This window comes from Sinocyclocheilus rhinocerous, unplaced genomic scaffold (assembly GCF_001515625.1).
Source record: "Sinocyclocheilus rhinocerous isolate Xijiao unplaced genomic scaffold, SAMN03320098_v1.1 scaffold3008, whole genome shotgun sequence".
NCBI classification, from domain to species: domain Eukaryota; kingdom Metazoa; phylum Chordata; class Actinopteri; order Cypriniformes; family Cyprinidae; genus Sinocyclocheilus; species Sinocyclocheilus rhinocerous.
Window position 1 is genome coordinate 239,003 of NW_015652302.1, and position 26,400 is coordinate 265,402.

Below are 26,400 nucleotides of genomic sequence, written 5' to 3' on the forward strand. Positions count from 1 at the left end.
GGTAACAAAATCTCATCAGATTCTCATGAGCTTCAGTTTGCTGTAAACAATGATGTCCTTTAAGACTGCACTGGGTCTGCTACTCCTGGCTGTGTTGGCCATAGTGTCTGAATCCTCATCGGGCAAAAGTACATTTATAAATTTTGTTAATTTTCACTTTGCGTACTCTTGTTACATTGTCTGCATCTTTATATAAACATTCATTTAATTAACCAACTGTGGTCTAAGGTTTGTTTTAAAATTAGCAAAAGTGTGCATTTGCGGGAATTTCCTATTTTCTGTAACACTGAATCTCTTTAGAGAAAGGCCCCTACAAATATGACCTTTCCAATAAGTCTGATCTAAAGAAACTCTACAACTCAAAAGTGTACATGGCAGAACGTTTCGCCAGACCTCTGGATGGGATGCCTTTCCAAATAGGCATTCTGAGCCACTCAGGAGTCAGGTAAAAGCAAGATATAATCAACAGTTCTGTAATTGTATCTTGTGTTATATGCATGGTGAACAAAAGGCTCAATACATCACAGTATATTGAGTGGAGCAAGTGTTATTCATGTTTTCTGCTTGTCTTGTTTTTAGAGTGACTCTACAGACGGCTCTAAATGGTTGATCCATAAAGGAGATGACTATGGCAAATCATCCCAGACTGTTGTTGTGGATGGCCATCATATGAGCAATAATTGGAAGGCAAGTAGACTATTTATTGATGAGAATACATTATCAAGTCCTTTTAAATATATTTTTGGATATATCCATGACATAAATATATTTAATAGCCTACCTGATGTGATCATTTTGGTCTTTGCGTAAACTTTTTTTCAGCTGAAAGAACAAAAAGATTTTGGTGGGAGCAAGACCGTGTCTGATTTCGTAAAGGCAGGAGGAGCAGAGTACAAACTTTTGTTTGATAACTGCCATAATGCAGCCAACTGGATGATGAATGATTAAATTTGCTTCAGTGTAAATTCACTGCAACTACACTGAAAATGGATGCAGATTATTGTGACACACACTGTCTTGTTGCTTAAAAAATAAAGTAATTAATAATCATATTTAAATGTAGATATATTTTTTAATTAATTGTAGCCTTAGTCATGTTTTGAAATTTTACAATGGAAAACAATATATATTTTTTTAAGTTTCAAACATATATATATATAATCATCATGATTTAAAAATAAATAAGTAAATAAAGCTGCTGAGCTGCAGATGGCGTCAGAGGTTCATGTGTCCTTCAGTTTATTCATGATCCGTAACTGCAAAATGGCAAAGGCTGTGGAATATTTAAAGTGTAAGAAAGGAGAATATGCCCTGCTTCAGAAAAGTGCATTTCCTTTTAAATTGTAATTGTTTTAGATAGCCTACAAGGAAGGGATATTCAACGTATTTCGGTTATTTCCTTGTACCGTTTTTCTTTACATTTCTCGTTTGATGTTATATTCTCCAGTTCGTTCAGTTCATCTTGTGCCTCTGTCCATTTATCAAAATTGCCATAATGACCGTATAAGCTAAATGACACGCGAAAATCATCCATTTAGCCTAGCTAAGTCGGAAATGTTTACTGTAACTGTCTCACTCTGTATTATTATTCAACTGTAACAGTATGTTACTATGGTTACCAATGTTTATAGGAAGCGCATTAATATAGAACGTGATTAAACTGACCTGGAACTACCTGTGCAGTTAAACGAATTTAATCAACACCTGCCAGCCAATAAAAGTTATCGAATAAGCATGTTCTAAACTCCTGAAACATAGGTGTTTCATATTTTAGAGCAGTCACTGCAATTTATGAAAGAAATCAATTAAATCTGTATGTGGGAGTGTGTGTGAAAAAAATCAGATGTAACCCCCTTTGTAATCCTTAACATTTTCATAAGTAACTGTAATTTAATTACACAATTTTTCTCAGTAACTGTAACTGATTACAATTACTTTTATTTTGTAATTAAATTACGTAATTCCGTTACATGTAACTAGTTACTCCCCAACACTGCCCATGGGTATACTTTTTTTTGTTAAAAACATTTTAACATGTATATTTGTAAATATGTAAATATTTAATTTTATATGATGAAATATTTTTACTACACAAATTTAAAAACATTAATGTGTCCACAAATTCCTCATTAACAAATAGACACAAAAACTTTTCATACAGACTAAAGCTTACAAATGTTGATATTCAGATGAAATGACAAACATTAGATGTGTACAGATGAGATTTTGTCCCATCTATGGCCAAAAGAAAATAATTATGGTGGGGTAATCTTATCCCAGCACACTGAAAACTGTTTTTGATTTAACACAACTGCATTTTCTGAATAAGAGAGGCATGCATATGTTTAGCGCTTGAAGTTTTACCAATTCATGTAAACTAACTATATCAAAATTCACAAATATAGACATTTGGCACTGTAGACGAGATGGTCGATTTCAAGCTGAAGTAAATGGGCTCTGTCTCTTTTACAATAAAACAAACAAAATACAAAGCGTCTGGTTATAGGTCACGTGTCAGTCTGCGGCGCTCTTGCCTTCAGGCATTTTGTGCGTCGCAAGCGTGCGCGCGCACGTCCAGTTTGGGTAAAAGTAACTGAGCTGGAATGAATACAATACACTATAGGAATTAATTGCTATTCTCTCAATGAATTTTCAAAGGTAAATGTTTATGTTACGCGTATAGCGGTCATCAGAAAGCAACTGTCATTCTTCGATTCGTTTTAACAACGATAAAAACTGACCTGTCATTTTTACTCTCTTTTTTTTGCACATAGTTTTATCCCCTCGGAACGGTTTAGCTAGTCAGCTGGTACAGCATTAGCTGCTTGGCTAGCTCTGCTGTGCTAACTGGACAATGAGAGGTTTGACTTGAAGTTTCAACTTTAAAATGATGAGGTGTATTATTTTTGCTCACGAGTTTAGTGACTCTTTAAGGAAAGACTTGACAATTATATTCATACTGCAGGAAATTTGAGAAACTCGTTAGCCAGTACCTAGCATTAGCAATCTATGATAATCCAGTGAAAAGAGTCAGCTACCCCCTTTTCATATTTTTACGTTTTTTTTTTCACTCTTAAATTTGCTTCTAGTTATTTTAGAAGGTTGAGTTTTCCTTACAGGATAACTAGTTTTTAACATGGCGATTTAACTTGTGCCCTAGTCTGTCATAAGTGGAGTACAGTAGCTGGTTAGCTTAGTTAGCCACTGTCCTGTCTGAACGCTTTTCTATAAACTTTAATGTATTTACTTGATTTCTGTTGTTTGCATTTAATAGTAATACTTCGTGACACGTTAAAGTGTGCAAACGTTAGAAAAATATCTACCGATATCTCCATATATGAGTGTATCAGAATACAGTAGGTTGCTCAAAGGCCTGGTTTAGGGTGCATTTTGCAAGCTGGTAATATAGTTGAGCATATGTTCCTTAGTCAGCTTGAATGAAACCGTGTATGTTTATTGGTACATTTACAAATACTACCTATGCAAATGCAGTGCATGTTGGAAGGAGTCAAATCTTTGTCTGTTTTACTATAAAGTTGGTATAAATAATATGCGTTTGTCTATGTGATATAGTTCATAGACTCATAGATAATTTCTTTATGTTCATAGGTCCGTCCACAGGACGAGAGAGCGTTTGTGTCTTGAGAAAGACCTGGTAAGAGTACACTCAAAATGAGCAAGAAACTTCCAAATCGACCAGGGATCACTTTTGAGGTTGGCGCCAGGGTTGAGGCCCAGGACTACCTGCAAAAATGGTATGAATTCGTTTTGAAGGTCCATTTAAAAATGCAGTACAATCACTATTGCTAGCATATTGTTTGTTAAAACAGAGGGTTTTAAACTGTGGTCCAATTGTGGCTTTAAGGGAAATTTTAAGAGAAAAAATTTATATAATAGTGTAAAAATTAATATGATATATAAATAATAAAAATATTTAAATGTAAATGTATAAAAAAAAAATTTAAATAAATGATTGAAAAAATTATTAGATCTATCTGTTTAGTACCAAAATGATTTAAAAAAAAAGAATAATGTAACTTAATAGTGATACATTTATAATATTAATTTTCACATTATAATCTGGGTGTTTATACAGTAAACTATTTAGATGCTTTTTAAAATTTAGGATGCTTTTAATTTGGTCTTATTTCAAACAAATAGGAATTACACTGAAACATTAGTCTGTTTGTGTGTCACTTTCTTTAAGAATAGTTTGTTATTAAGTTTTAAATGTTTTCTGTGCTTTGTTTGTAGTTATCCATGTATCCATGATTCATGTTGAATGGTTTCTTTGCAGGTACCCTTCACGTATCGAAAAGATTGATTACGATGAGGGAAAGATGCTTGTGCATTTTGACCGTTGGAGCCATAGGTACGATGAATGGATTCTCTGGGACAGCAACAGAGTTCGACCATTAGAGAGACCGGCGCTTCGCAAAGAGGGTCTCAAAGAAGAGGAGGTGTCTGTATGTTTGCAGTACTTCCACTTTTCAGATATGTTTATGATCTGAAATGTCTAGGATGACATGGCAAGCATGAGAAATGCAGGGAACTTTGTTGGCTGTTAGAGTATGTAGGTGGAATGAAGCTGCTAAAATAAACTTTATTGACGTTTTCAGCCACTCAAATGAAAATCCCATTTGCTAATGCGTGATTGATTAATTCTTGTCTTACAAACATTTCTGCCAGGAGAGACTCAGCGAGATGAGAGCATCTCGCCTTCGTGAGCTTCCTGAAAGTACAGAGAGCACAGAGGACCAAAAAGACTTACCCCAGCAGAGACAAGTACATACCTCAATTGCCCATCTACCTTGATCTGGCTCTCTCAAACTGCTTGTCCATCATTGTTTGGGTTTTTCCTCCATCTACATAGCCAAAACCTTTTAATGTTTTTCTTTGGGCTGCAAGCAATCATCCATTTAAAAAAAATACATAGACCTTTGTGACTTATATTTAAAGAGGTGTTGTTACACTTACTCTACTGTCCAAAAGTTTGGTTTTGGTAAGATTTTGTAAAGTTTTTGAATGAACTGTCTTGTGCCCATCTATTATTCAGTCAATAAATAAATAAATAAAATAAAAACAAGTGATATTGTGAAATATTATTAAATTATTCCTGTGGTGGCAGTGCTGCTCAAGAAACATTTCTTGTTGCTTTCAGTGTTGAAAGCAGTTTTGATACTTAATAGTTTTGTGGAATCCGTGGCATATTCTTTCAGGTTTTTTTGTTGAATAGAATTCTCAAAAGGACTGTTTTTATTTGAAATATATGTTCTTTGAAACAATATAAAAAAATCTTACTGACCTCAAACTTTTGAATTGTAGTATATATAGAGAAAGCTTTACTTTTAGATGTATAGACATAAAGTACAAAAAAATATGATTAAGAATCTATAAATACAGTTGAGGCTTCTGTGGTTTTCTTGAATTGGATTTGACTAGTATTTTAACTTATCTGTGTGGTTGTTAAACTACTATAATCAGCTTGGCAGGTGCTACATGAAATAATCAGAGGTTTGCGGTGTGTTCATCACAGTTTGTTCTGCTCTAACCATTCACTTTTACGATCACAGCACATCCCATATCTTCAATACAGGCTTGGTTGAATTTGTCTGGGTTGTGTTGAATGTAATTAATTGCATGTCTATTTTGTTTTTATTGCATTTTTAGGAATTGAGAGATGGTGAGGAGGTGCTTGCCCGATGGACAGATTGCCGCTACTACCCTGCCAAGATTGAAAGTATCAACAAGGAAGGTAAGATCACCTAGCTGATCCTTTAGGGCAGAAATATAATTTTTCTGTCAGTTTGCATTTAAAAAGTTAATTGTAATTTCATTCAGTTAAAGTGAATCTGGCTTTCTTTGGTTAAGTGTGACTAATGATTGTTCTCAAATGCATAAGAAAAAGTTTGCTCAGATGCTATTTTGGGAAGGATAGGATTTAGCCAAATGCATCCACAGGTTAAACATAAACTTTGAAATTCGTTTGAATCAAATCTAAAAGATCAAGAATGTATTTGCTGTTATTTTGTTTACTTCAGGCACTTACACTGTACAATTTTATGATGGAGTCATTCGCTGCGTGAAAAGAATCCATATCAAGTCCATGCCAGAAGATGCAAAAGGACAAGTAAGTTTATTAACCCTAAAACAGGCAAGAGTGGAAAATGATCAGCAAAAAATCATTTCATGTCACTTTTTATATCATCTGGACTTCAATATGTGGAAAACATATTCAAAAGATTTTTTTGTAATATTTGATATATTTTGGATTTCATGAGTTGTATCTCCCAGGATACGTTGCCCTTTTAGGGTATAAAAAACAGCCGAAGTCATCAATAGTTCTATGATTTATTTGATGCAAAAAAATATGTAATATTCAAAATATGCTGCATGTATGACATGTCTTAAGTGTCCTAATTTTGAGGCACAGACATTTCTTGTATTTTTACATTTCTAAACTGTCTCTTCTTCATTCTCAGTGGTGGGCAATTCCACCCCTTGAGGTCCACTGTCCTGCACTGTTTAGCTCCATCCTTATACAACCATATAATGTAATTTATGTAACAACATATAATTTTTGTGTAATCCTGAATACTTTTGTTAGATTTTTCAGATGTGTTTGATCAGGGTTGGAGCTAAACACTGCAGAATGGTTGCCCTCCAGGAGCAGGGTTGGACACCCCTGTTCTACCATAAAATGAGCTGTGTGAAGCCCTGCAAGAAAAGAAAAATCTAGTTAAAAATGCAATTAGTCAACTAAATGTAATTTTATCAGTTTTACATGCAAATATTAACATTTGCACAATTTTTAAACTCAAAATAAATAGAAAGGGGACTGTGTACAGGGGTCCCAAAGGCCAGAAGGGCCTATAAGGCTCTTCGCTAAGGTATGCCCTTGCCCTGGTATGCGATTTCTACTGAGGGGTAGCCGCTCCCCTTGATGCGATTTATAATCCCCATCCACCCCCCACCCCACCCCTCTGAGAGATTGGGGGCACAGTTTACCTTGTGACACCATTCATTGTCAGTATTGAGGATAATCTTTTTTTTTATACCCTAAACAGGCAACGTATCTCAGGAGATACGCATATTTCAAAATGCAATAAAAAACAACAACATATGACTTAATTTTCTCAAGGCAATGTTCACAATTAATACTAACAGTTGAGTTGCATTTTTTTAACTGAAAAAAGTAAGATTAATATATGCCTACTTTCAGCCCCATGGGTGTACATGTTGGCTTTGGGTCAAACTGACAAAACAAGCACAGAAAATTTGTCATGTGACCCCCATACTCCAGACAACCTCAGCTATGATTATGATGACAGTATTGGATGAAAAATTCTTCCTCGTGCCTCCTACAAGAGACTAAAAAATATATATCCTGTGGTACACATTGCCTGTTTAAGGGTTAAAGTGACTTCACAGAGTCCTCATCAGTTCCTTTTTTTCTTTTTATAACAAATAGGTTCTCATGAAGTTTAATAGATTTGTTTTTCACAGCTTGATCATTTTTGAGCATGCTTTATAGTTAATTGTATATTTCAGTGTGGCCCTCTATAGTATTGTCCTTGACCTCTTCCTCTGAATAATATTTGAAGACACAAGCAGCTGGTCCACACAGCTTACATTTGCGTCTTTGTGCCAGTCAGGCAGCTCAGGGATGCCAAATCACTTTATTCTACCTTGTGTGAAGCCCTGCAAGAAAAGAAAAATCTAGTTAAAAATGCAATTAGTCAACTAAATGTAATTTTATCAGTTTTACATGCAAATATTAACATTTGCACAATTTTTAAACTCAAAATAAATAGAAAGGGGACTGTGTACAGGGGTCCCAAAGGCCAGAAGGGCCTATAAGGCTCTTCGCTAAGGTATGCCCTTGCCCTGGTATGCGATTTCTACTGAGGGGTAGCCGCTCCCCTTGATGCGATTTATAATCCCCATCCACCCCCCACCCCACCCCTCTGAGAGATTTTTTATCAAGGGGCTCCCCCTTGTATTTTGTGTGATTACTGTGTATTTTCTGTGATTTCTAAACCCCCCCCCCCCCCCCCCCCCCCCCACTGCAAATATATTCATCCCGCGCACCCTTGTCTGATGAGTCAGCTAATACCTGTTTCAGATTGCTGCTTCATTCTTCCTCGTGCCTCCTACAAGAGACTAAAAAATATATATCCTGTGGTACACATTGCCTGTTTAAGGGTTAAAGTGACTTCACAGAGTCCTCATCAGTTCCTTTTTTTCTTTTTATAACAAATAGGTTCTCATGAAGTTTAATAGATTTGTTTTTCACAGCTTGATCATTTTTGAGCATGCTTTATAGTTAATTGTATATTTCAGTGTGGCCCTCTATAGTATTGTCCTTGACCTCTTCCTCTGAATAATATTTGAAGACACAAGCAGCTGGTCCACACAGCTTACATTTGCGTCTTTGTGCCAGTCAGGCAGCTCAGGGATGCCAAATCACTTTATTCTACCTCCTCAGTTACCTTTACTACTGTATTAATATCTTTTTTTTTTTTATTAAAAGTTTTTGTGTGTTTGATCAGGGTTGGAGCTAAACACTGCAGGATGGTGGCCCTCCAGGAGCAGGGTTGGACACCCCTGTTCTACCATAAAATGAGCTGTGTGAAGCCCTGCAAGAAAAGAAAAATCTAGTTAAAAATGCAATTAGTCAACTAAATGTAATATTATCAGTTTTACATGCAAATATTAACATTTGCACAATTTTTAAACTCAAAATAAATAGAAAGGGGACTGTGTACAGGGGTCCCAAAGGCCAGAAGGGCCTATAAGGCTCTTCGCTAAGGTATGCCCTTGCCCTGGTATGCGATTTCTACTGAGGGGTAGCCGCTCCCCTTGATGCGATTTATAATCCCCATCCACCCCCCACCCCACCCCTCTGAGAGATTTTTTATCAAGGGGCTCCCCCTTGTATTTTGTGTGATTACTGTGTATTTTCTGTGATTTCTAAACCCCCCCCCCCCCCCCCCCCCCCCCACTGCAAATATATTCATCCCGCGCACCCTTGTCTGATGAGTCAGCTAATACCTGTTTCAGATTGCTGCTTCATCACTGAAGGGGAGAAATGACCACACTCGGCTGTCTCTGCTCATCACTTTAGTCATGCAGACCTTTCCATCTTTCCATTAGAAAATATACCACAGCCATAACCTTTCACTAATTCTGTTACACAGTCCAAAAGCATCCGTGCCAAAGCTGCAGCAGCTGCTGTGTGTCCCAAACACTGCTCATAGAGAGTTTGTCTTTGAAATTTGTCTTTGTTCAAAATGATCCAGCAGTGCAATCGCTGCAGTTGTCTGAGATGAGCTACACTGACAAAGCTTGATTGTGCCATGCTTCTTGTGTTGGGTTTTGCACTGTAGTGTGATGGGTGTGGTTAGTTAAATTGGATAGCCTTGTGAGATGTTACGTGTGTGCTGTATTATTTTGGGGTGTTTGTGTTCATGTTTGGGGTTTGATGTAATTGTTTAAGGTAGGGATGGGTCACTATACTCAATTAATTGGCTAGGCAACAACTTACTAGTTGAGTTAGGGCTGCCCATGGTCAGAGGTGTGTTTGTGACTGGTCCATGTCAGATGTGACTGATAGTGTATTGGTTTGTGTTCAAGCAGGACTGGATCGCTCTGGTGAAGGCTGCTTCAGCTGCAGCCAAGAATAAAGGAGGGAACAGACCACGCACCAGCGCCAACAGCAACAAGGACCGAGAGGACAGGAGGGAACAGCAGTCAGATGAAGAGCTTGACGATGACGAAGATGATGATTATGAGAGTGAATCAGAGAAACTTGGTATGTGATTTGTTAGGACTTTTCTTGCCCAATGAATTTCTGGATGCTTTACGGTGAAGTTCTTGCCTACCGATCTGTGTTCAGTTATATATTTTTCATAAACCTTTGTCATTTGGTTGGAGATTGATCTTAAATCAGCACTTTGTTCATATTGATCAGCCACATCTGTTTATTTCCTGCTTTACGCAGCAGAACTGGACTCTGAAGAGGAGGACAGTAAGCCGGCTGCTGAAGAGCTTGAACCTGCTACAGCAAAAAGGAGGAGCAAACGACAAGGCAAACTGTGCAGCAGTAAAAGGATGCGTCTCAGCAAGGGGGCAGGTAAACATCATAGGTCCTTAAAAGTTTGTTGTGGACCATGAAGACCTTAAGAGTCAAAAATGTTCTAAATTCATCTTTAATAGTGAGAATCATAATTTCTTCAATATTTATTAAATAAACTGAGACAATAATTCAGCAGAGCATAGTGATTATGATGTTTGTGTGTGATTTTCCTTTCTGATCATCAAGGATGTGCTGACACTGAGTCTGAATGCAAAGCAGAGTCAAAAGAGCTTTCAATGACATCACAGCAGGTATAGATGAAACTGACATACTGTTATCGACATGATGATCACTTTAGTACACACACTCTGTCATGTTTACTTCTCCACCCTTTAGAAAGCGTCAGGTGGAGAGGCTAGTCCAGCTGATGAGAGATCCCAGTCTGTCAGTTGTCAAAAAACCCCAGCATCCCTCTCTAGCCCATCCCTGTGCAAGTCTCGCTCAAGAAGATTCAAACATGACTCAGGAGAGTCCACCACTAGCAATCAGAACACAACCGCAGCCCCCGAACCCAGTCCTTCACCCAGTTCGACACACTCCCTCCCAGACAGTACACACACAGGTAGGTAGTGTTTATGCATTGTCAGCTATCAGAAGGTACAACAAACTCATCGGCACCAAAAAAAAAAATTAAATAGATGTGAAAATAATATGCATGTCTATTTTTGCATAGCCCCTACCAACTCCCCTCAGAGAAGGAGACGATCTCAGCGTCTAGCAACAAGCTCTGACCAGACTTATCCCTCTTCACCACACATGAGGGATTCCAGCACTCACCCTCCTCCTCCTCCTTCTCCAGATGACTCTCAAAAAGCTGGTGAAAGACACAAACTTGCTTAAGTAGAGCTTATAAAGCACTTAAAAATTACTGTTCAAAAGTTTTGCACGATTTTCAAATGTTTTTTTAAGACTCGTATGCTCATCAAGACTGCATTTTTTAATAAAAGTACAGTAAAAATGGTAATATTGTGAATTCACGTTTCTATCTTAATATATTTTAAAATATAATATAATTATTTCATGGCAAAGCTGAATTTTCAGCAGCCATTACTCCAGTGTTCAGTGTCACATGATCCTTCAGAAACCATTCTTATATGCTGATTTGGTGCTCAAAAAACTTCATATCTTATTATTATCATAAATGTTTAAAACAGTTGATATTTTTTGGAAACGGTCAGATTTTTTCAGGATTCTTTGAATAGAAAGTTAAAAATCAGCATTTATTTGAAATGCAAATGGTCACATTATAAATCTCTTTATTGTCACTTTAATGCATCCTTGCTGAATAAAACTATTACTTCTTTAAAAAAATAAAAGAATCTTACTGACCCAAAACTTTTGAAAGGCAGTGTACATGCATGCCAATAGCACCGCTCTAGAATAGTGTGTTTTGAAATTGCATAAATACCTGATCTGTGTAAATGATGCATGTTATTTTATGTATTTATTTATTTTTTTAGTTGAAGACAGCAGCACTGCAGTTAAAACAGAAGCTCCTCCACAAAAGCCAGCTTCAGGAAGCCCATCCACAGCTCCTCCTACTAGCATTGCTCAGTCACCAATCAGTGAGAAGGACAAGATGACTGATGTGTTGTCCAGTAATCAAACAACACTTGAAGTGAACTCGCCTTCTGTAGTGACAGGTTGGTTGGCCATAGAATTGAATGCCTTCATTTTGTTTCTTCATGAACCCTTTGAAGTACACTTCGTGTTTCGTTGATATAATAAACAGCAAAGTCACATACCAGGATATATTGAAAATATAAACTGTAGATTGTGTAATGTTAATGGTTGTAATGGTGTTGCTGCTGGGCTTTTGTGATATGTAAATACTATGTATTATCTTCTCATTTTATGTTTAGTTGCATGTCAGAAAGTTCCTTCCAGGACTCCTAAAGCCAACAAACACGCCAGAGAGCCAAGTATGAATCATCACTTGTCTTCCACTCACTTCAATTTAAAAGACTGTATATATTTATATATCTAACAAAGGTTTCCCCTTCCTTTTCAGTTATTAACACCAAGAAGTCTGATGACCCCACTGCTCCCAATGAGACTTTAATAGACCTGGACCATAATAAATTTAAGTGTAAAGTCCCTGGCTGCTCTAAAGCATTCCGGAAAGCAAAACTGCTGGACTATCACCTGAAGTACTATCATAACACTGAGAAAGAAATGGACAGCGAGGTCTGCTCACCAGAGAGGGTGGGCCGCACTAGGGCCACGTCTGCTTCCATGCCTACCAGCACCTTGTCAGATATGCCAGATAGCAAGAGACGCAGGACCGTCTCTACTTCTTCCTGTAAGTTGTTATTTGTCAGGGTGATTTCAGCAAATTGGCTATGGAATTAACATTTACACAATTAAACTGAATTATCTTCTTCTCTTTGTGGTCTTAGCTCTGTCCTCTCAGGCCTTCATGCTTCAAATGGACAGCTCTGGCTGTGTGAGGCCTCCTAAGTTCTGTAAGAAGAAACGTTCTTCTGCTTCTGTCAGTTCAGACAGTACAGAGGTCTCCCTACCACCTCCCAACTTTGATAATCTCCACGACAAGATTATCAAGAAGGAAAAGCACCTAGATGGTGAGCTATTTCTTTAGATTTTAAAGACGATGAATGGAGTTCTTCCTTTTTTCCATTTTTATCATATGGATGTTTGTTTTGTCTTCAGGACTTTGTATAAAGACAGAGCGGAAATTCAAACTGGTGGATAAATGTCAGTTGTTTGGTCAGTTTACAGACTTTTTTTATCTCAATTTTACATTCTTAAACCAAGAAGTTTTCATCAAATCTTGTATTTATTTTCTCTTTAGTGAAAAAGAGGGATAAAGACAGAAGGGACAAGAAAGAGAAGGACATTTTCCGAATTAAACAGAAGAAAAAGAAAAAAAAGAAGAAGAAATCAAAACTGCACTGTAAGTTAAGTTTTATGTTTGCCTCATTTTCAGAGGTCTTTTTACTTAAACGTTTTACAAATACTTTGAATCTTACATCTGTGAGTTAAAAATTAGAGCAACTTTCAAATTTCATCAATTTTAACTTGCCTCATTTCACTTTAGCCATCTATTTGATGTATGGAATGAGAGGGTCATATTGTTCTCACCTTTGTGCTAAGGTTACTCAGACCTGGATGAGATGTCGTTGGCTTATTTGGATAGGCCGTCTTCCCCAATGCATCGTTCTTCCTCTAGTGCCTTCAAGCACAGCACCTTCCAATACCCTCGTGCCATACTGTCTGTCGACCTCACCGGGGAGAGTAAGTCTTTTCATTGATTTACAGCTTTTTGTTGCCACTTTCCAATAATGGTATCATTTTAGCTGTAGCTTCCAGCCATTCAATTTGATGTGTTCTGATAGTAGATAATAGATAGAAGTTAACATGAATATGGTGTCAGTGATGTGCTGTGATGTTGAGCCTCATTTCATGTCCTACTTCCTTTTCCTATCTCAGACCTATCAGACATCGACTTCCTGGAAGACTCGACCACTGAGAGTTTGCTGTTCAGTGGAGATGAGTATAACCAGGATCTAGACTCGATCACTATGGAGGACTTCCAGGATGAGGATGATGATGGTGCCAATGAAATCGTTCGTTGCATCTGTGAGATGGATGAAGAAAACGGCTTTATGATTCAGGTAGGTTTACTCTTAGAAAATGCCGCCTGATGAACTTTGAAACTAGTTTTTATGCTGTCTGTAAATATACAGTTTCATGCAAGAAACATCTCAAGTGTTTTGAAATGGTTCTAAGTACCTTTTTGGTGTCCTTGTTCTGAATCTGCTGTCTGTAAAATGGCAAATAATAGTTTTCTGATATTATCTCTCTGTCTTTACAGTGTGAGGAATGTATGTGCTGGCAGCACAGTGTGTGTATGGGGCTTTTGGAGGACAGCATCCCTGATCACTACATATGTTACATCTGCAGAGACCCTCCAGGTAACAATCCTGTGCGACAATACTGTGCACAAAGGGTCAGCAGGATTTTGTAGCTTTATCTTCAACTGTTTTTTAAATGGAAATGAAGTTTATGTACAGTAAAAATAAAACTGAAATTGCTCCAAGGTTGTTAATGAACTGTGTACTTTTTTCAGGTCAGAGGTGGAGTGCTAAATACTGCCATGATAAAGACTGGCTCCAAAAGGGCCACATGTATGGCCTGTCCTTCCTCACAGAGAACTACTCGCATCAGAACGCCAAGAAGATCGTGTCCACTCACCAGCTGCTGGCTGATGTTTACAGTGTTAAAAACTTGCTTCATGGCCTTCAGCTGAAGATGGATATTTTACAGTAAGAGACACTTTACCTTTCCAGAAGCATACCGAATTTTTTACATTGTGACATTGTTGAAAAAAACATTACTACCATAATAACAAATCATCCAAAAATAATTGTTGCCAAAGATGGGTTAAGCTAGGGCAGGGCGATAAACTGCATCTTACCAAGATCGTGATCAAATTTATGTTGCTAATGATGAGAAGATGTGGACATTTTTACTCTATGGATTAATCTAACAGCCTGTAAGACAGCAAACATAAACATGACAACAACAATGCAAACACACATTACACTTAAAGCGTTTCAAGTGTCTGACGTCTCAATTTATGAGGACAGTCCAGAGCTTTACCGAGAGTTCACTTCACAAGCTTTTTTCACTGTTTCATCTGAGAAAAACTATAAATACACACTGCAACTCAAAAGATTTTCATGACAAGCTCACAAAATAAAGATTTAGAAGTACAGTATATTACTATTGTATATACTCATATGTTCTTAATATTATTTTTACGGAATATCATACAACCAAGATTGTCTTTCAATAATTTATACAGATTCAGTTGTTTTAAGTTTTATTGTTATTCATTTAATTAGACACCATTTTCAGTATTTTTGTATGAAATCATGAACAACAGAATCAGAAATTTTTTTAATGAAAAACACTGACTTTAGGGGATGAAATTAAATTGTTTTCATGGGGCCCTAAATTAAAAGGTAAATTAAAATGTAGCTTACTTTGTGCAGTTTAATTGTGAGCAAAAATGTTTACATTCATTCTTAAAGTGTAGTAACAATGTTGAAAGCATTTCTTTCCTTATCAATGGTAAATTAATATTGTGATGAATAATGATATTGTATGATATGGAAAAATATATTTTTTTTTTCCATAGTGCCCAGACAATGCCGATTTAAATTTGTATAACAATGGTTGAGATTTTTAGGCCTGTCAGGTTTTAAATTGTTCTTCTGATAGACAACTGTAGAAGAAAAATGCAGGCACAATTATACGCTTCTAACATTTTTTTTTAGGAACAAACACAACCCAAGTTTACACTTGTGGGCCCGGTCTTGGGTGAACTCTGATGAGGACCAGCCTATGGGTGGCGTTCCAGACTGCCTACATTTCAAAGAGCACCTCAACCAGAACTTAAGCCCTGAAACTTATATTACCAGTGAGCACAGCTACCAGAAACCTCCCGGTACAGGCCTCGAACACACAAGGGATGAGCAGGGGATGCAAACGGCCTCTCAGTTTAACCGAAAGGAAGAAGAGGTAAGCAAAGAACAATTAAAACTCCGGTCTGGATAGGTTCAGTATGTGAAAAGGTAAACAGATTTTGAAATCGGTGCTCTTTATGGTTTGTGTAGGTGAGCAGTGCCATTGCTCTGTCTGGCTGTGTGAATGACAGCAATATGGGCTCCATGGAGCAGGCCAGGAACTGTCTACAGTGGCAGATGAACCTGCTTACACACATAGAGGATGTTCAGAACCAGCTGTCTGGCCGTATGGACCTTATCGAGAAAGAGCTTGATGGTAAGGGGAAGAAATATGGAAAGTGCCATTATAGAGTCAAAACTATATTTATTGCCACATAACCAGGGCTGGTTGAATTTGTTTCTGTGGTGTCACAGAAGAATACCGCCATGAGCTTCAGTTGAAGTTAAATGTCTTGCTCATGAGCACAGTTGTCATGGCTAACGATTTATCCTTTGTGAACCAGAAACCTTTTGCTTACTTTTGCCATAAAAAATCACGCAAGAAGCAGAGATGCCTTTTGATATTTTGCTAAGGTTTCATTCTCTTTCTCCCTGTCTGTATGAAGTGCTCGAGAGTTGGTTGGACTTCACAGGAGAATTGGAGCCCCCTGCACCCCTGGCCCGACTCCCACAGCTCAAGTGTCGCATCAAACAGCTTCTGACGGACCTGGGAAAAGTGCAGCAGATGAGCACCCTCTGCTCTGTGTGATACACACATTATAGTGTGTGTTATGAGCGAAACCTCACTTCGCACACAACTACGTGTTTGAGAAGGTTTATTCAACATGATTCTCCTGTTCAGTAGATGTGCACTTTGTGAAGTAAACCATTGGCCATCGCCAAATATGAGTAAAGGAAAATTCACACGTAATGTGTGAAACAGGAAGATGTTGGTGTGTTCATGTTGAGTCTAAAAACATATCTGCTTAAAGAAGTTTTTGTTCTCCAAAATAGGAAGAGCTCACTGTAGCAAATTAATTTTTTCTCATGTTAACAGAAGAGATTATCTATTTTATAAAGGTCATAACACCACACACAAATTTAGGTTTTAACTTTTTTTTTTTCAGATAGACCCCCCAAAGCAAATCCAGTCTGTATTTCCACTCTATGAGCTTAAGGAAATATGAACTTGACTGAAGAGGGTCACTGATAGCAGACTTGTTTAAGAGTTCATTAACGTTTGAGAAAAAAATCTGGTTATAAAGGTTCTCACCACTTCAAATGTCACTTTAAAGTTCCAAGAAAACAGATCACTGTGGTCTGTTTTTTTTTCCCCAGACACAAAGTTCAGGATTTACAAGTTTTTGAAATGGATGTTGCATTTTAGACCAGGATTGGGCTCATTTGCGGTCTGATACACTGGCACTAAAGGTTCACAATGCCAACAAGCTCATTAGACCAACACCTAGATAGTTTTCATACAACAACTCGTCTAATACTTTAGCATATTTCTCTACAGTCTTGATGGATGCTGTAGCAATTCACAAGAAAACAGGCTACTCTAACTTTATCCAGGATGTCCAGAGATAGGTGACTCTTCTCACTAATGTCTGTTTATCATGTTGATACTTTGAGAGTTGCTACCGTGAAGTAAGCTAATCCTGAGATAGATGTAAATGCATATATTGAATCCATTCTGTTCATTTTTTTCCCTTGAAAAATGTATATACAGTTTTTATAACTGTAAGAAAAAAAAATTAAGGCATAAGAGGATAATACTTGAAAATGCCTGTTTAATCTCAATTTCTATTAATCTGTACAAAGAGTGTTTTAGAATTTAGATTTAAAACTTGGAAGTTTCTTTTGATGAGAAATACCAGCTGTACATTTAAAGAGTTTATTTAAAGACCTGATGTAATTATCTGTATGTACGACTTCATTAAAAAATATTCTCAACGTTTTTTGTGTATGGTCATCGTTTACACTTATGCATTAATGTAAATGTGAATTTTATTTCTCTAAATGTTTCTACAAAGTATTTTCCTCTTTATAGAAGTACGGGGCAACTAAATGAGAGAAGTAACTTCACACAGCTCTGTTCATCTCTATTGGAAGTGGTTTTCAGATGACTGATGTTGCTGGTTCTTCTTAAAGAAGTGCTCTCAAGAGTTCAAGGTTGGCTGCTCACTTTACCATGTCCAAAATGTTCTTATTCACCACCAGGTACTCTAACCAGGTTGGAGAGGTTTGTGTTTTGATAGATATATCCGTAAAATGACAAAATGCTGAAAAGGTATGACAGTGCACGTCTTGGATATGGTATAAAAGACAATGCAGTCTTGTAGTGTTCACTAGGAGAGTTCTTGCATCCTAGAGAAGATGCAGAACATGGAAGAGATGAAACACCTTTTTGTAACTGTCACACTGCTTAGCATCTTCTTCTTGACGTGTGGAAAGATTTCAGGTGAGTGTCTGGTCTATTTACAACAGATTTGTTTACTGTAAGTCTCTATTGATTCTGTATTTAAGTTTTTATGGTTTAGAAAACTCGTCCACCTGTGTCTTCCCCACAGAGTACCAGCTGGAGACCGAGAGTCTGAGTCAATGTGAACAGCTCAGGGCTGTCAGTTCAGCGAAGGGACATGAGCACGTCCCCCAGTGCTCTGAGGACGGCCGCTTTAGGTGCATTAACTTGACCAATATTGTATATACTATATAATATTACATAAAAGCACCATGGTATGTTGTGGAAAAGTTTGAAAAAAAAAATGGCATCCTTGCAGGCATGTTCAGTGTAATCGTGGAGGTGGGGAATGTTGGTGTGTGAATGGAGAAGGACTTGAGATACCTGGGAGTCGGCAAAATAAATCCACGGTTTATTGTAAGCCATTCTTTATGTTTCGACATTTGGGGTCCCAGAAAACCCTAATGAATAGATGTCAATTGCCAACTGTTTTCTACATTGCTAATACGACAAAATGTTTCTTGAGCACCAAGTCAACATATTAGAATGATTTCTGAAGGATCATGTGACATTAATTACTAAAGTAATGTCTGGGGAAAAGGTTATTCTAAGCTATTTTTAATAACATTACTGTTTTTACTGTATTTTGATCTATTAAATGCATCCTGTCCTCTCTCTATAGGTTTAACCACATGCCAGATCCAGAGACAGCGGGCAATGCAAACTGAAGGCATCACCCTGGTGCCAGTATGTTTGGACTCGGGTGAGTTCGAGCCGATGCAGTGTGATGCATCCCGTGGCCAGTGCTGGTGCGTGGACCAAGAAGGCATGGAGATCTATGGAACCAGGCAGAACGGAAAGCCCTCAAAGTGTGAGTGCATTTATTCAGTGTTGTATTCATTTAGTTCCCTGGATGCATTGGTTGAACAGTTTAGATGAGTCTCTGAAAGATCAAGATTTTTACTTCTACTTTTGACTTTAGATGTGCTATACAATGCGTCTTAACCTTTGACCCTAGGTCCTGGTCAGGGGCGTAGATTACGCGGGGGACGTGTCCCCCCCCATTTTTAATATCACGTAAATTCGTCCCCCGCACTTTTTCGGGCAAGTGTGTTCGCATAGAGGTTTTCATGGTACTTGTGAGGTGAGACAGCGGCGACTCCTTCATGGTATCGGCGAACCATCTCCCCCTCAGTGTTCAGATGATGGGGGCTTCTTACCTGTGCAGTGCAAGTTTGTCAACACCACTGACAGAATGATATTTGATCTGTTACACACCTTTAACAGGTGAGATATGTGGTTTACCATTCAAAATTTTGGGGTTGGTAAGATTTCATTTGATCCAAAATACAGTAAAACAGTAATATTGTGAAATATTATTACAATTTAAAATAACTGTAGAATATATTTTAAACTGTAATTTATTACTGTCATCGCAAAGCAAAATTTTCAGCTATCATTACTCCAGTCTTCATTGTCACATGATCCTTGAGAAATTATTCTAATATTCTGATTGGGTGCTCAAGAAACATTGCTTATTATTATTATTTTCAGGATTCTTTGACGAATGGAAAGTTCAAAAACACTTATTCATTTATTTGAAATCTTTTGTTACATTTTTAATGTCTTTGCTGTCATTTTAATGCATCCTTGCTGAATAAAAATATTCATTTAATTTTAAAAATTTTTATTAATTTAAAAGAAATTTTACTGACCCTAAACTATTAAATGGTAGTGTATATCATTCTGTAAGACTAAAATTGGAAATCGCCAAATAATGGTTATTTTCTCATAGTAAATTAAAATTTAATTGACTTAATAGAGACTCACTTCCTCTCTTTTTAGATCTACACTTCTGTATCTGGGAAAGCAGCTCAAGCTTTACATGTTTAACCACTAGACAGCAGTATTATGTCAGATAGAAGAAGCATGCAACAATTTACACGATTTTCCAGTTTTCCTAGATAATCTGTTAAAGTCTTCTTTTTGAGAAGAGTTTGAAATGCATCTGCTACAAGTGATTTATTTAACTGAAGTTTCTTTTCTTTGACAGAGACCCAGAGGTGTTCCAGACCTTCAGTGCTTTCAGAAAGGCCTACCCAGAGCTCTCTAGTTATTGTTTCTGTGCGGACAGTCGTGGAAGAGAGATGCCAAGCACAGGTGATACACACCTCTTCAGTTATATCCAGGTTAAAGAACTAAGCCGAGAGCTTTAGGTTTAAACACCACAAAGAGTGATCCATAAACTGTTACCATTGTGTATTTGCACTGAACCTCTGTTTGCCCCAGGGAGACTATGATTCTAAGTTGTGACATTTTGTGTGCTGTTAAAAAGATGAATTGTTTTGAGTTTGGTTTGTCTAGGTGTGGAGCTGCTGTTGGATGAGGTGTACGACACAGCATTTTCAGACCAGACTGCAGGAAGTACATTTGCACAGTCAAATATGTATCGAATCCTACAGCGCCGCTACCTTGCCGTCCAGCTGGCTGTGAGTAGGAGATTTAGATGTATGCAACATTTTGTTGAAAAGGAAGCTACTATAATGATGTCATAGACTGCAAAAATAATTTTATAAATCAGTGTTTTTGTTTTCCAGTAAAAATATCTAAATATTCTTAAGGATGTGCAGTTTTGGTTCTCAAGTAAATTTAAGATGATAATTTTATTACGTTTAAGTTTATTTTTCTTACCTAATTTGCAAATCGTTTTTCCTTGATTTAAACTTTTTTTTTTTTTTGCATGAATTCTTTAAACAAGTACAATTTGGCAAAACATAAAAGTGAAAAAAAAAAATCTTAATTTACAAAAAAATAATAAACTTATTTTTTTTTACTAATCAATATGTTTCCTGTACATGTAAGAACAGATTATAGGAAAAATAGTAGTTGTTATAGCACTGCAGGACTAAAATCCACCCTTCAGTACTTATTTGCTACATCCGTATAAAAGTACAGGTACTTACCCAACTCTTACTTTTTTAATAAGGTCCAACCCCATGTGAGAGCCAACAGGCTGCAGCTACTCAGGCTGGCAATTCCTTTGTACCCTCCTGTACTGATAACGGAGCATATGTGCCAACCCAGTGTCAGTCCGGTGGCCAGTGTTGGTGTGTGGATGCTGTTGAAAAAGAGATCTTTGGCACACTCCAGTATGGAGTACCAAATTGTAGTGAGTTTGGCCTTTGTGTGTGTTTTATGGAATATTAACAATTCTGTTTCATGATGCCTCTTTAGCATCAGTAAATCTTGAATGATATTAATCAATAACATAAGTAATGTTCAGGTAGTTACATAATGCATTAAAATATATCCACGAACACATTGGAAACTAATCTAATTAATTAAGTTCATGGTGCCTTAACTATACAATTTATTCTTTAGTTATTGTGATCTTAAGCTTGCTTGAGTGATTTTACCTGCCAAGGAACTGGTGAAACAAAAACTAAAAATTTTACCGGTCCCTTGGTGAGTGAAATGTTGAGTAGAATGGAGTTTGTGCACTGACTAATGTTATGTTTCTTGTTTGTTTGGGCACTGGAGTGAAAGACTGCCTGTCTGAGAGGAGACAAGCCCTCTCCAGGCTTTTTTATGGCCCAGCTGGAGACTTCAGCAAGAGCAACGTGTTCTCTGTTTCCAAAGACACCCTCTCTTTTCTTGGTACTTGCAGTCCTGAATTCCAGGAGCTTTTGGCCAACTCTGGTCTTCTTCAGTCATTGACAGAGCTGGAGCGTCCAAATGTCAGAGACATCCTGGCAGAAGTCCTCCAAGGGATGTTTCCCTCTGGAGCTCTTGCCCTGAAAGCTCTTGCTCTTGCCCCGAATCCCAAGAGACTCCAGGAGAATCTCTTTGGAGGAAAATTCCTAAAGAATGCTGGCAATTTCAACTTCACCGGCACTGTTGGAAACAGTGGTACATTGAGTTTCAGTCAAGTTTTCAGTCAAGTTGGTTTGACGCAAGCTGCGACCGACTTGATGCAGTTGGCCAAGACCTTTACAGATGACTCTGCCAGTTTTAATCTAGACCAAGAGATCTCTGATACATTTGGACGTTCGGTGAACCTGAAAAACAACAGAGATATGATTAAATTTGTTTCAATGGCTCTTGAGAATGAGCAATTTCTCACTGTTCTTCGAGAAGCAATCAAACAGTTGAAGGCAGAAGAAAGCACCCAGTTGGGTCAACTGTTTCGTGCCATTTTCCAGAAATCAGATGTTTGCAAGTCTGTGACTTCCACCTCAACTCCATACGTGCCCCAGTGCACTGAGGATGGGCGATACCAGGAAGTTCAATGTCAGGGCTCAGAGTGTTGGTGTGTGGACTCTCGTGGTCTGGAAATAACAGGTTCTCGCATCACTGGGTCCAGACCGAGATGCTCATCCCAGTGTGAGAAAGAACGTCAGATGGCGATTGCAGTCAAAGCCAGCAGTTCTGCAGGATCAGAGGTCTTCATTCCTAAATGTGGGACTGATGGTGCTTACGTTGCACATCAGTGCCTTGGCAAAAGTTGTTTCTGCGTGGACCGTTCTGGAACGAAACTCGGCATTCAGAGTTCAGGAAGCTCTCTTCAATGTGAGTCTGAATGCTAACCACAGATGATTAATTACTGAGCCAGAGAGGATCATTCCTGTATTCATGCATTTAATTAGACACACATTCAAATGATCCGGCACATATGTAACAAACAACTGGCCAAACATCTCAATTATGCATCATACAGACTTTGTTCATTTGTTTTATGGAGCTTAATTGCTTTCAGTTTTGCCTGGTATCTTCTCAAAGGTTAAGTTTTGCTCTTTATTTATTTGTCACATAAAATTGCCAGTGTACATTTTTAAAATCGAACACATGCCAGGGCAGTCTTATGTAACCTACAGAAAAATGTGAGAAAAAGGAACATTTTTGTACTTTATCTACCCCTAAAAGGTACATATCAGTATGTTTGAAGACTACTATTAATCTTTTAGGGTTCTCGTAATTGTGACTTTATATTTATTCCTATAGTTCAAAATGTAGAGCATAAAACCATCTGCCAAATGCATAAATACAAATGTTAAATCTTCCAAATGTGAGTTAATATCTTGCAATTGCAACTTTATATCTACAATTTTAACCTTTAGGTCTCGGATTTGCAATGTTATCTCTCAGATCTCCATAATGAGCAGCTACAGAAACCGGAAATGCACCATAATTGTTGTCAATTCATTGACAACGAAGGCATTTCACTTTACTAAGATGGAATCACATTAACAGTGATTATTCAAATCTGAAATGTAAAAGTTAGATTATGACCTTTTAATATTATTTTATTGATATTCCTCTTTAGGTCCAACAAGCTGCCAGGCAACAGCCACCCAGCAATTCCTGTGTACAGTGCGCTCTGTTCTCTCTGATCCATCTTCAATAACCCAGCTTTCTGAAGTGTACATCCCTCATTGTGCTTATGATGGTAGCTGGCATCAGATCCAGTGTGATGGGCCTCCAGAACAAGCGATTGAGTTCTACCGTGAGTGGGTTCGGATCATAAATTCCGGACAAGACCTGCCTGTTCCAGAAGCTCTTGGAATTCTGCGAACCTATGCAGGAAACTCAGAAGCAATGGCATCATTCAGAACATTTGTATCTGAATTGTTCAAAGCTGGGCACCACCGAGTGTTCCCTGTCCTGGCAAGATTTGAGAAGATCTCTGATATTCCATCTGACATACGGACCATCAGTTTTTCTCAACCCATTATCTTTATGGAGACTGATCAGAGGAGAGGATTCTGGTTATCCAGGCCCACTGTCAGATTTCAGTCTTCCTCTTGGGAGCTTTCACGTACGTCAGTGCTGGTGCGTTAACCCTCAAGGAGATATGCTAGCAAGTAGCAAGGCTCCTGTTGGACAAATCCCCAAATGTGAGTTATACAAATTATACACTATAGCAATTAATGTACTGTATGTAGTGGTACTACTATCTGCCACTACTATACTAATAATAGTAGAAGTAGTTGATAGTAGTAATACTACTATCTTCCTATGATCTCTTTTGTGTGTCTCTTCAGGTCCAGGTCCATGCTCTATGGTTCAAAACCGGGTCTCTGAGTTCCTGAAGCAAGCTGAAGAGCTGATCTCTGCTTCAAACAGCTCACATGTGCCTGTGGGTTACGGTTTTCTCCTGGCAGAGAGTGTCTATTTGAGCCCTGAGGAGCTGGAGCAGACACACTCCTCAAAGATCCCCATCACTCAGACTCTGCTGAGGAACCCCAACTTGGCGCTGAGACTCGCAGCTCATTCCAGTACTGCCTTATGTTTGATCTGTCTCAAAATAAAAGCTCAAAAACTGCAGAAGAAATTATAGTAGGGTTCAAAAGTCTGAGACAACATCTGAAAAATGTGGAAATAAAGGTTTTTGAAAATAATGTCATTAAATGTATACAATTAAGTACCTATATTTCAAAGTATAGAGAATTTCTCTGCACTATTTAAGCTAATTTGTGTGACTTACTAAACATTTGAACCCTACTATATATTCTTCAAAGGTGCCTACACATTCCAGTTATTTAATAAAACTTTAAGGTTGGGAGAGGACACATCTGAGATGTGCTATAATGATTTAGCCACACTAAGGCTTAATTTGCTTTCGCTTCTCAACAGCCCTACATTTCTACTGGCAGAGCAAACTGATGGCCGATGACAAAGACAGGCAGAGTTTAATGCTGGGATTCCAGCCCTACATCCCACAGTGTGACGCTTATGGCCAGTGGCTGCCCAATCAGTGCTACCAAAGCACAGGTGAAACCATTCTCCATATATTTTTTTTATCATGATAAAAAAAATCAACCTTTTACTTCATGTAAAAGGCTTGACACATAAACCACTGTTCTAAACAATAATATTGTGAAATATTATTCTAATTTAATTTGTATTTTAATGTGTTTTAAAATGTAATTTATTCTGGTGATGGCAAAGCTGAATTTTCAGCAGCCATTACGCCAGTCTTCAGTGTCACATGATCCTTCAGAAATCATTGTAATATGCTGATTTGCTACTCAGGAAACATTTGTTATCAATGTAAGAAATAGTTGTGCTGCTTAATATTTTTCCTAAGTTTTTTTTTTTTTTTTTTTGGCTGTGTTTGATATAATAGGTCAGTGTTGGTGTGTTGATGAGGAGGGAAGATGCATCGCAGGCTCTCTGATGTCTCGTTCTGCACCCTCTCAGCAGTGTGAGAGTCCAATCCCATATTTATCTCTAATCTTTTTATAATAATCAAAGTAGTTAGGCTAACTGCACGATTTTGTTCTGTTGTTTGTGATTTGACTTCTTGATTGTGAATAAGTATGCAAGCTGATTTGTAAAAAAAAATGTCCCCCAGGCCAAACTAAATGCCAAAGGCTACAAAGTCACTTCCTGCTCTCTGATTGGACACAAACAAGCTCTAATATCACTTACATGTACAGCCCATCATGTGAGGAGGTGAGGCTTTCTTTTTGTTTTTTGTTTTTGGATTGAATTATACACACAGAAGGCATTTTATGTTAACCACTGAAGGTTTGCATTTCATATTTGTCTTTCTCATCGTATGTGTGCACGTTTGTAGGACGGTGAGTTTTCGGTACTCCAGAAGCCCGGTTTACAGGGGTTGTGTGTGAGTCCAATAACTGGACAAGTCATCCAACCTGCCATCACCAGTCTTTCTGGAGAACTGCAGTGTAATTATTTCATCCATTCATCTGTAGAGTGTCATTTAGTACAACAGGTTCTCCGATCAACAACCTTTGTTGGTCAAATTTATTGTCAATCAATCACATGCTTAACCCTTTCCTTGCTGCTGAACCTAACCATAACCTACCCATAAACCCTTAGGGAAATAAAAGGGTGTTAGGAATTTAGTTTCATAGCACAATTGGCATGTTTTTCCAAATTCAAACTTGAAAAACATCTCAAAAACCCTACGTTTTCTAAGCAAGATCGCATCCTGTTTTAACAGGAGGTGATAGTAACGTTGTTCCAGCACTAACATTTAGTACCATATCAAGCAGTGGGGCATTGAGAAATGTACCATGTCAGGCCCATGTTGTGTGTTGTAGGTCCGGGTTGGTGTTCTCTACAGAAGACTCTGGCATTGCAGAGAGAGGTCGGTGTGGGCTATGAGCCTCAGTGTGTGCAGGACGGGCAGAGATTCTCACCCCTGCAGTGTGACCTGTCCTACTGTTGGTGTGTTTCTCAAAGCGGAAAGGAACTGCCAGTGACACGCACCCTCCGCAGCACAGGACAAACCCCAGCCTGCGACAGTAAGTAAATTAAGTCACACTTTGCATTTCTGTAAAGTTGTGGCATATGCTTGT

At 37.9% G+C, this 26,400-nt stretch overlaps 2 protein-coding genes across 7 annotated transcripts in view; both read left to right on the forward strand.

Moving 5' to 3' along the window:
* Positions 1-2,549: 2,549 nt before the first annotated feature.
* Positions 2,550-17,493, forward strand: phf20l1 (PHD finger protein 20 like 1). 6 transcript variants are annotated; one of them, XM_016520508.1, is made up of 25 exons: positions 2,550-2,658; positions 2,775-2,861; positions 3,610-3,755; positions 4,298-4,466; positions 4,690-4,785; positions 5,671-5,755; positions 6,042-6,130; positions 9,637-9,814; positions 10,004-10,135; positions 10,325-10,389; positions 10,475-10,700; positions 10,812-10,955; positions 11,599-11,781; positions 12,001-12,060; positions 12,150-12,440; positions 12,538-12,720; positions 12,809-12,865; positions 12,951-13,052; positions 13,253-13,393; positions 13,589-13,773; positions 13,974-14,073; positions 14,229-14,424; positions 15,442-15,685; positions 15,781-15,946; positions 16,236-17,493. In XM_016520508.1, exons 3-25 carry the CDS (start codon positions 3,673-3,675, stop codon positions 16,376-16,378), a joined length of 3,318 nt encoding a protein of 1,105 aa, XP_016375994.1. In that variant the 5' UTR covers positions 2,550-2,658; positions 2,775-2,861; positions 3,610-3,672; the 3' UTR covers positions 16,379-17,493. The 6 variants fall into 6 exon arrangements, with proteins under 6 accessions (XP_016375994.1, XP_016375998.1, XP_016375997.1 ...); XM_016520512.1 differs by having other exon boundaries at positions 12,809-12,853; XM_016520511.1 differs by having other exon boundaries at positions 10,007-10,135.
* Positions 17,494-17,988: 495 nt separating this feature from the next.
* Positions 17,989-26,400, forward strand: part of LOC107714614 (thyroglobulin-like) — a 35,448-nt gene continuing 27,036 nt past the window's right edge. The window contains 17 exon segments of the mRNA XM_016520514.1: positions 17,989-18,073; positions 18,183-18,291; positions 18,393-18,490; positions 18,756-18,944; positions 19,198-19,360; positions 20,127-20,233; positions 20,438-20,581; positions 21,060-21,242; positions 21,605-22,642; positions 23,397-23,772; positions 23,774-23,967; positions 24,115-24,348; positions 24,707-24,844; positions 25,200-25,277; positions 25,428-25,528; positions 25,653-25,764; positions 26,143-26,346. Of these exon segments, the coding sequence (XP_016376000.1) occupies positions 17,989-18,073; positions 18,183-18,291; positions 18,393-18,490; positions 18,756-18,944; positions 19,198-19,360; positions 20,127-20,233; positions 20,438-20,581; positions 21,060-21,242; positions 21,605-22,642; positions 23,397-23,772; positions 23,774-23,967; positions 24,115-24,348; positions 24,707-24,844; positions 25,200-25,277; positions 25,428-25,528; positions 25,653-25,764; positions 26,143-26,346 (3,553 nt within the window).

Excerpts from the sequence above, each read along its gene's own strand:
- phf20l1 (XM_016520508.1), top strand. The coding sequence starts at position 3,673 with ATGAGCAAGAAACTTCCAAATCGACCAGGGATCACTTTTGAGGTTGGC. Across the intron at positions 6,131-9,636 it reads CAGAAGATGCAAAAGGACAA|CAGGACTGGATCGCTCTGGT; the intron begins GTAAGTTTATTA and ends TTTGTGTTCAAG. Across the intron at positions 10,701-10,811 it reads CCCAGACAGTACACACACAG|CCCCTACCAACTCCCCTCAG; the intron begins GTAGGTAGTGTT and ends ATTTTTGCATAG.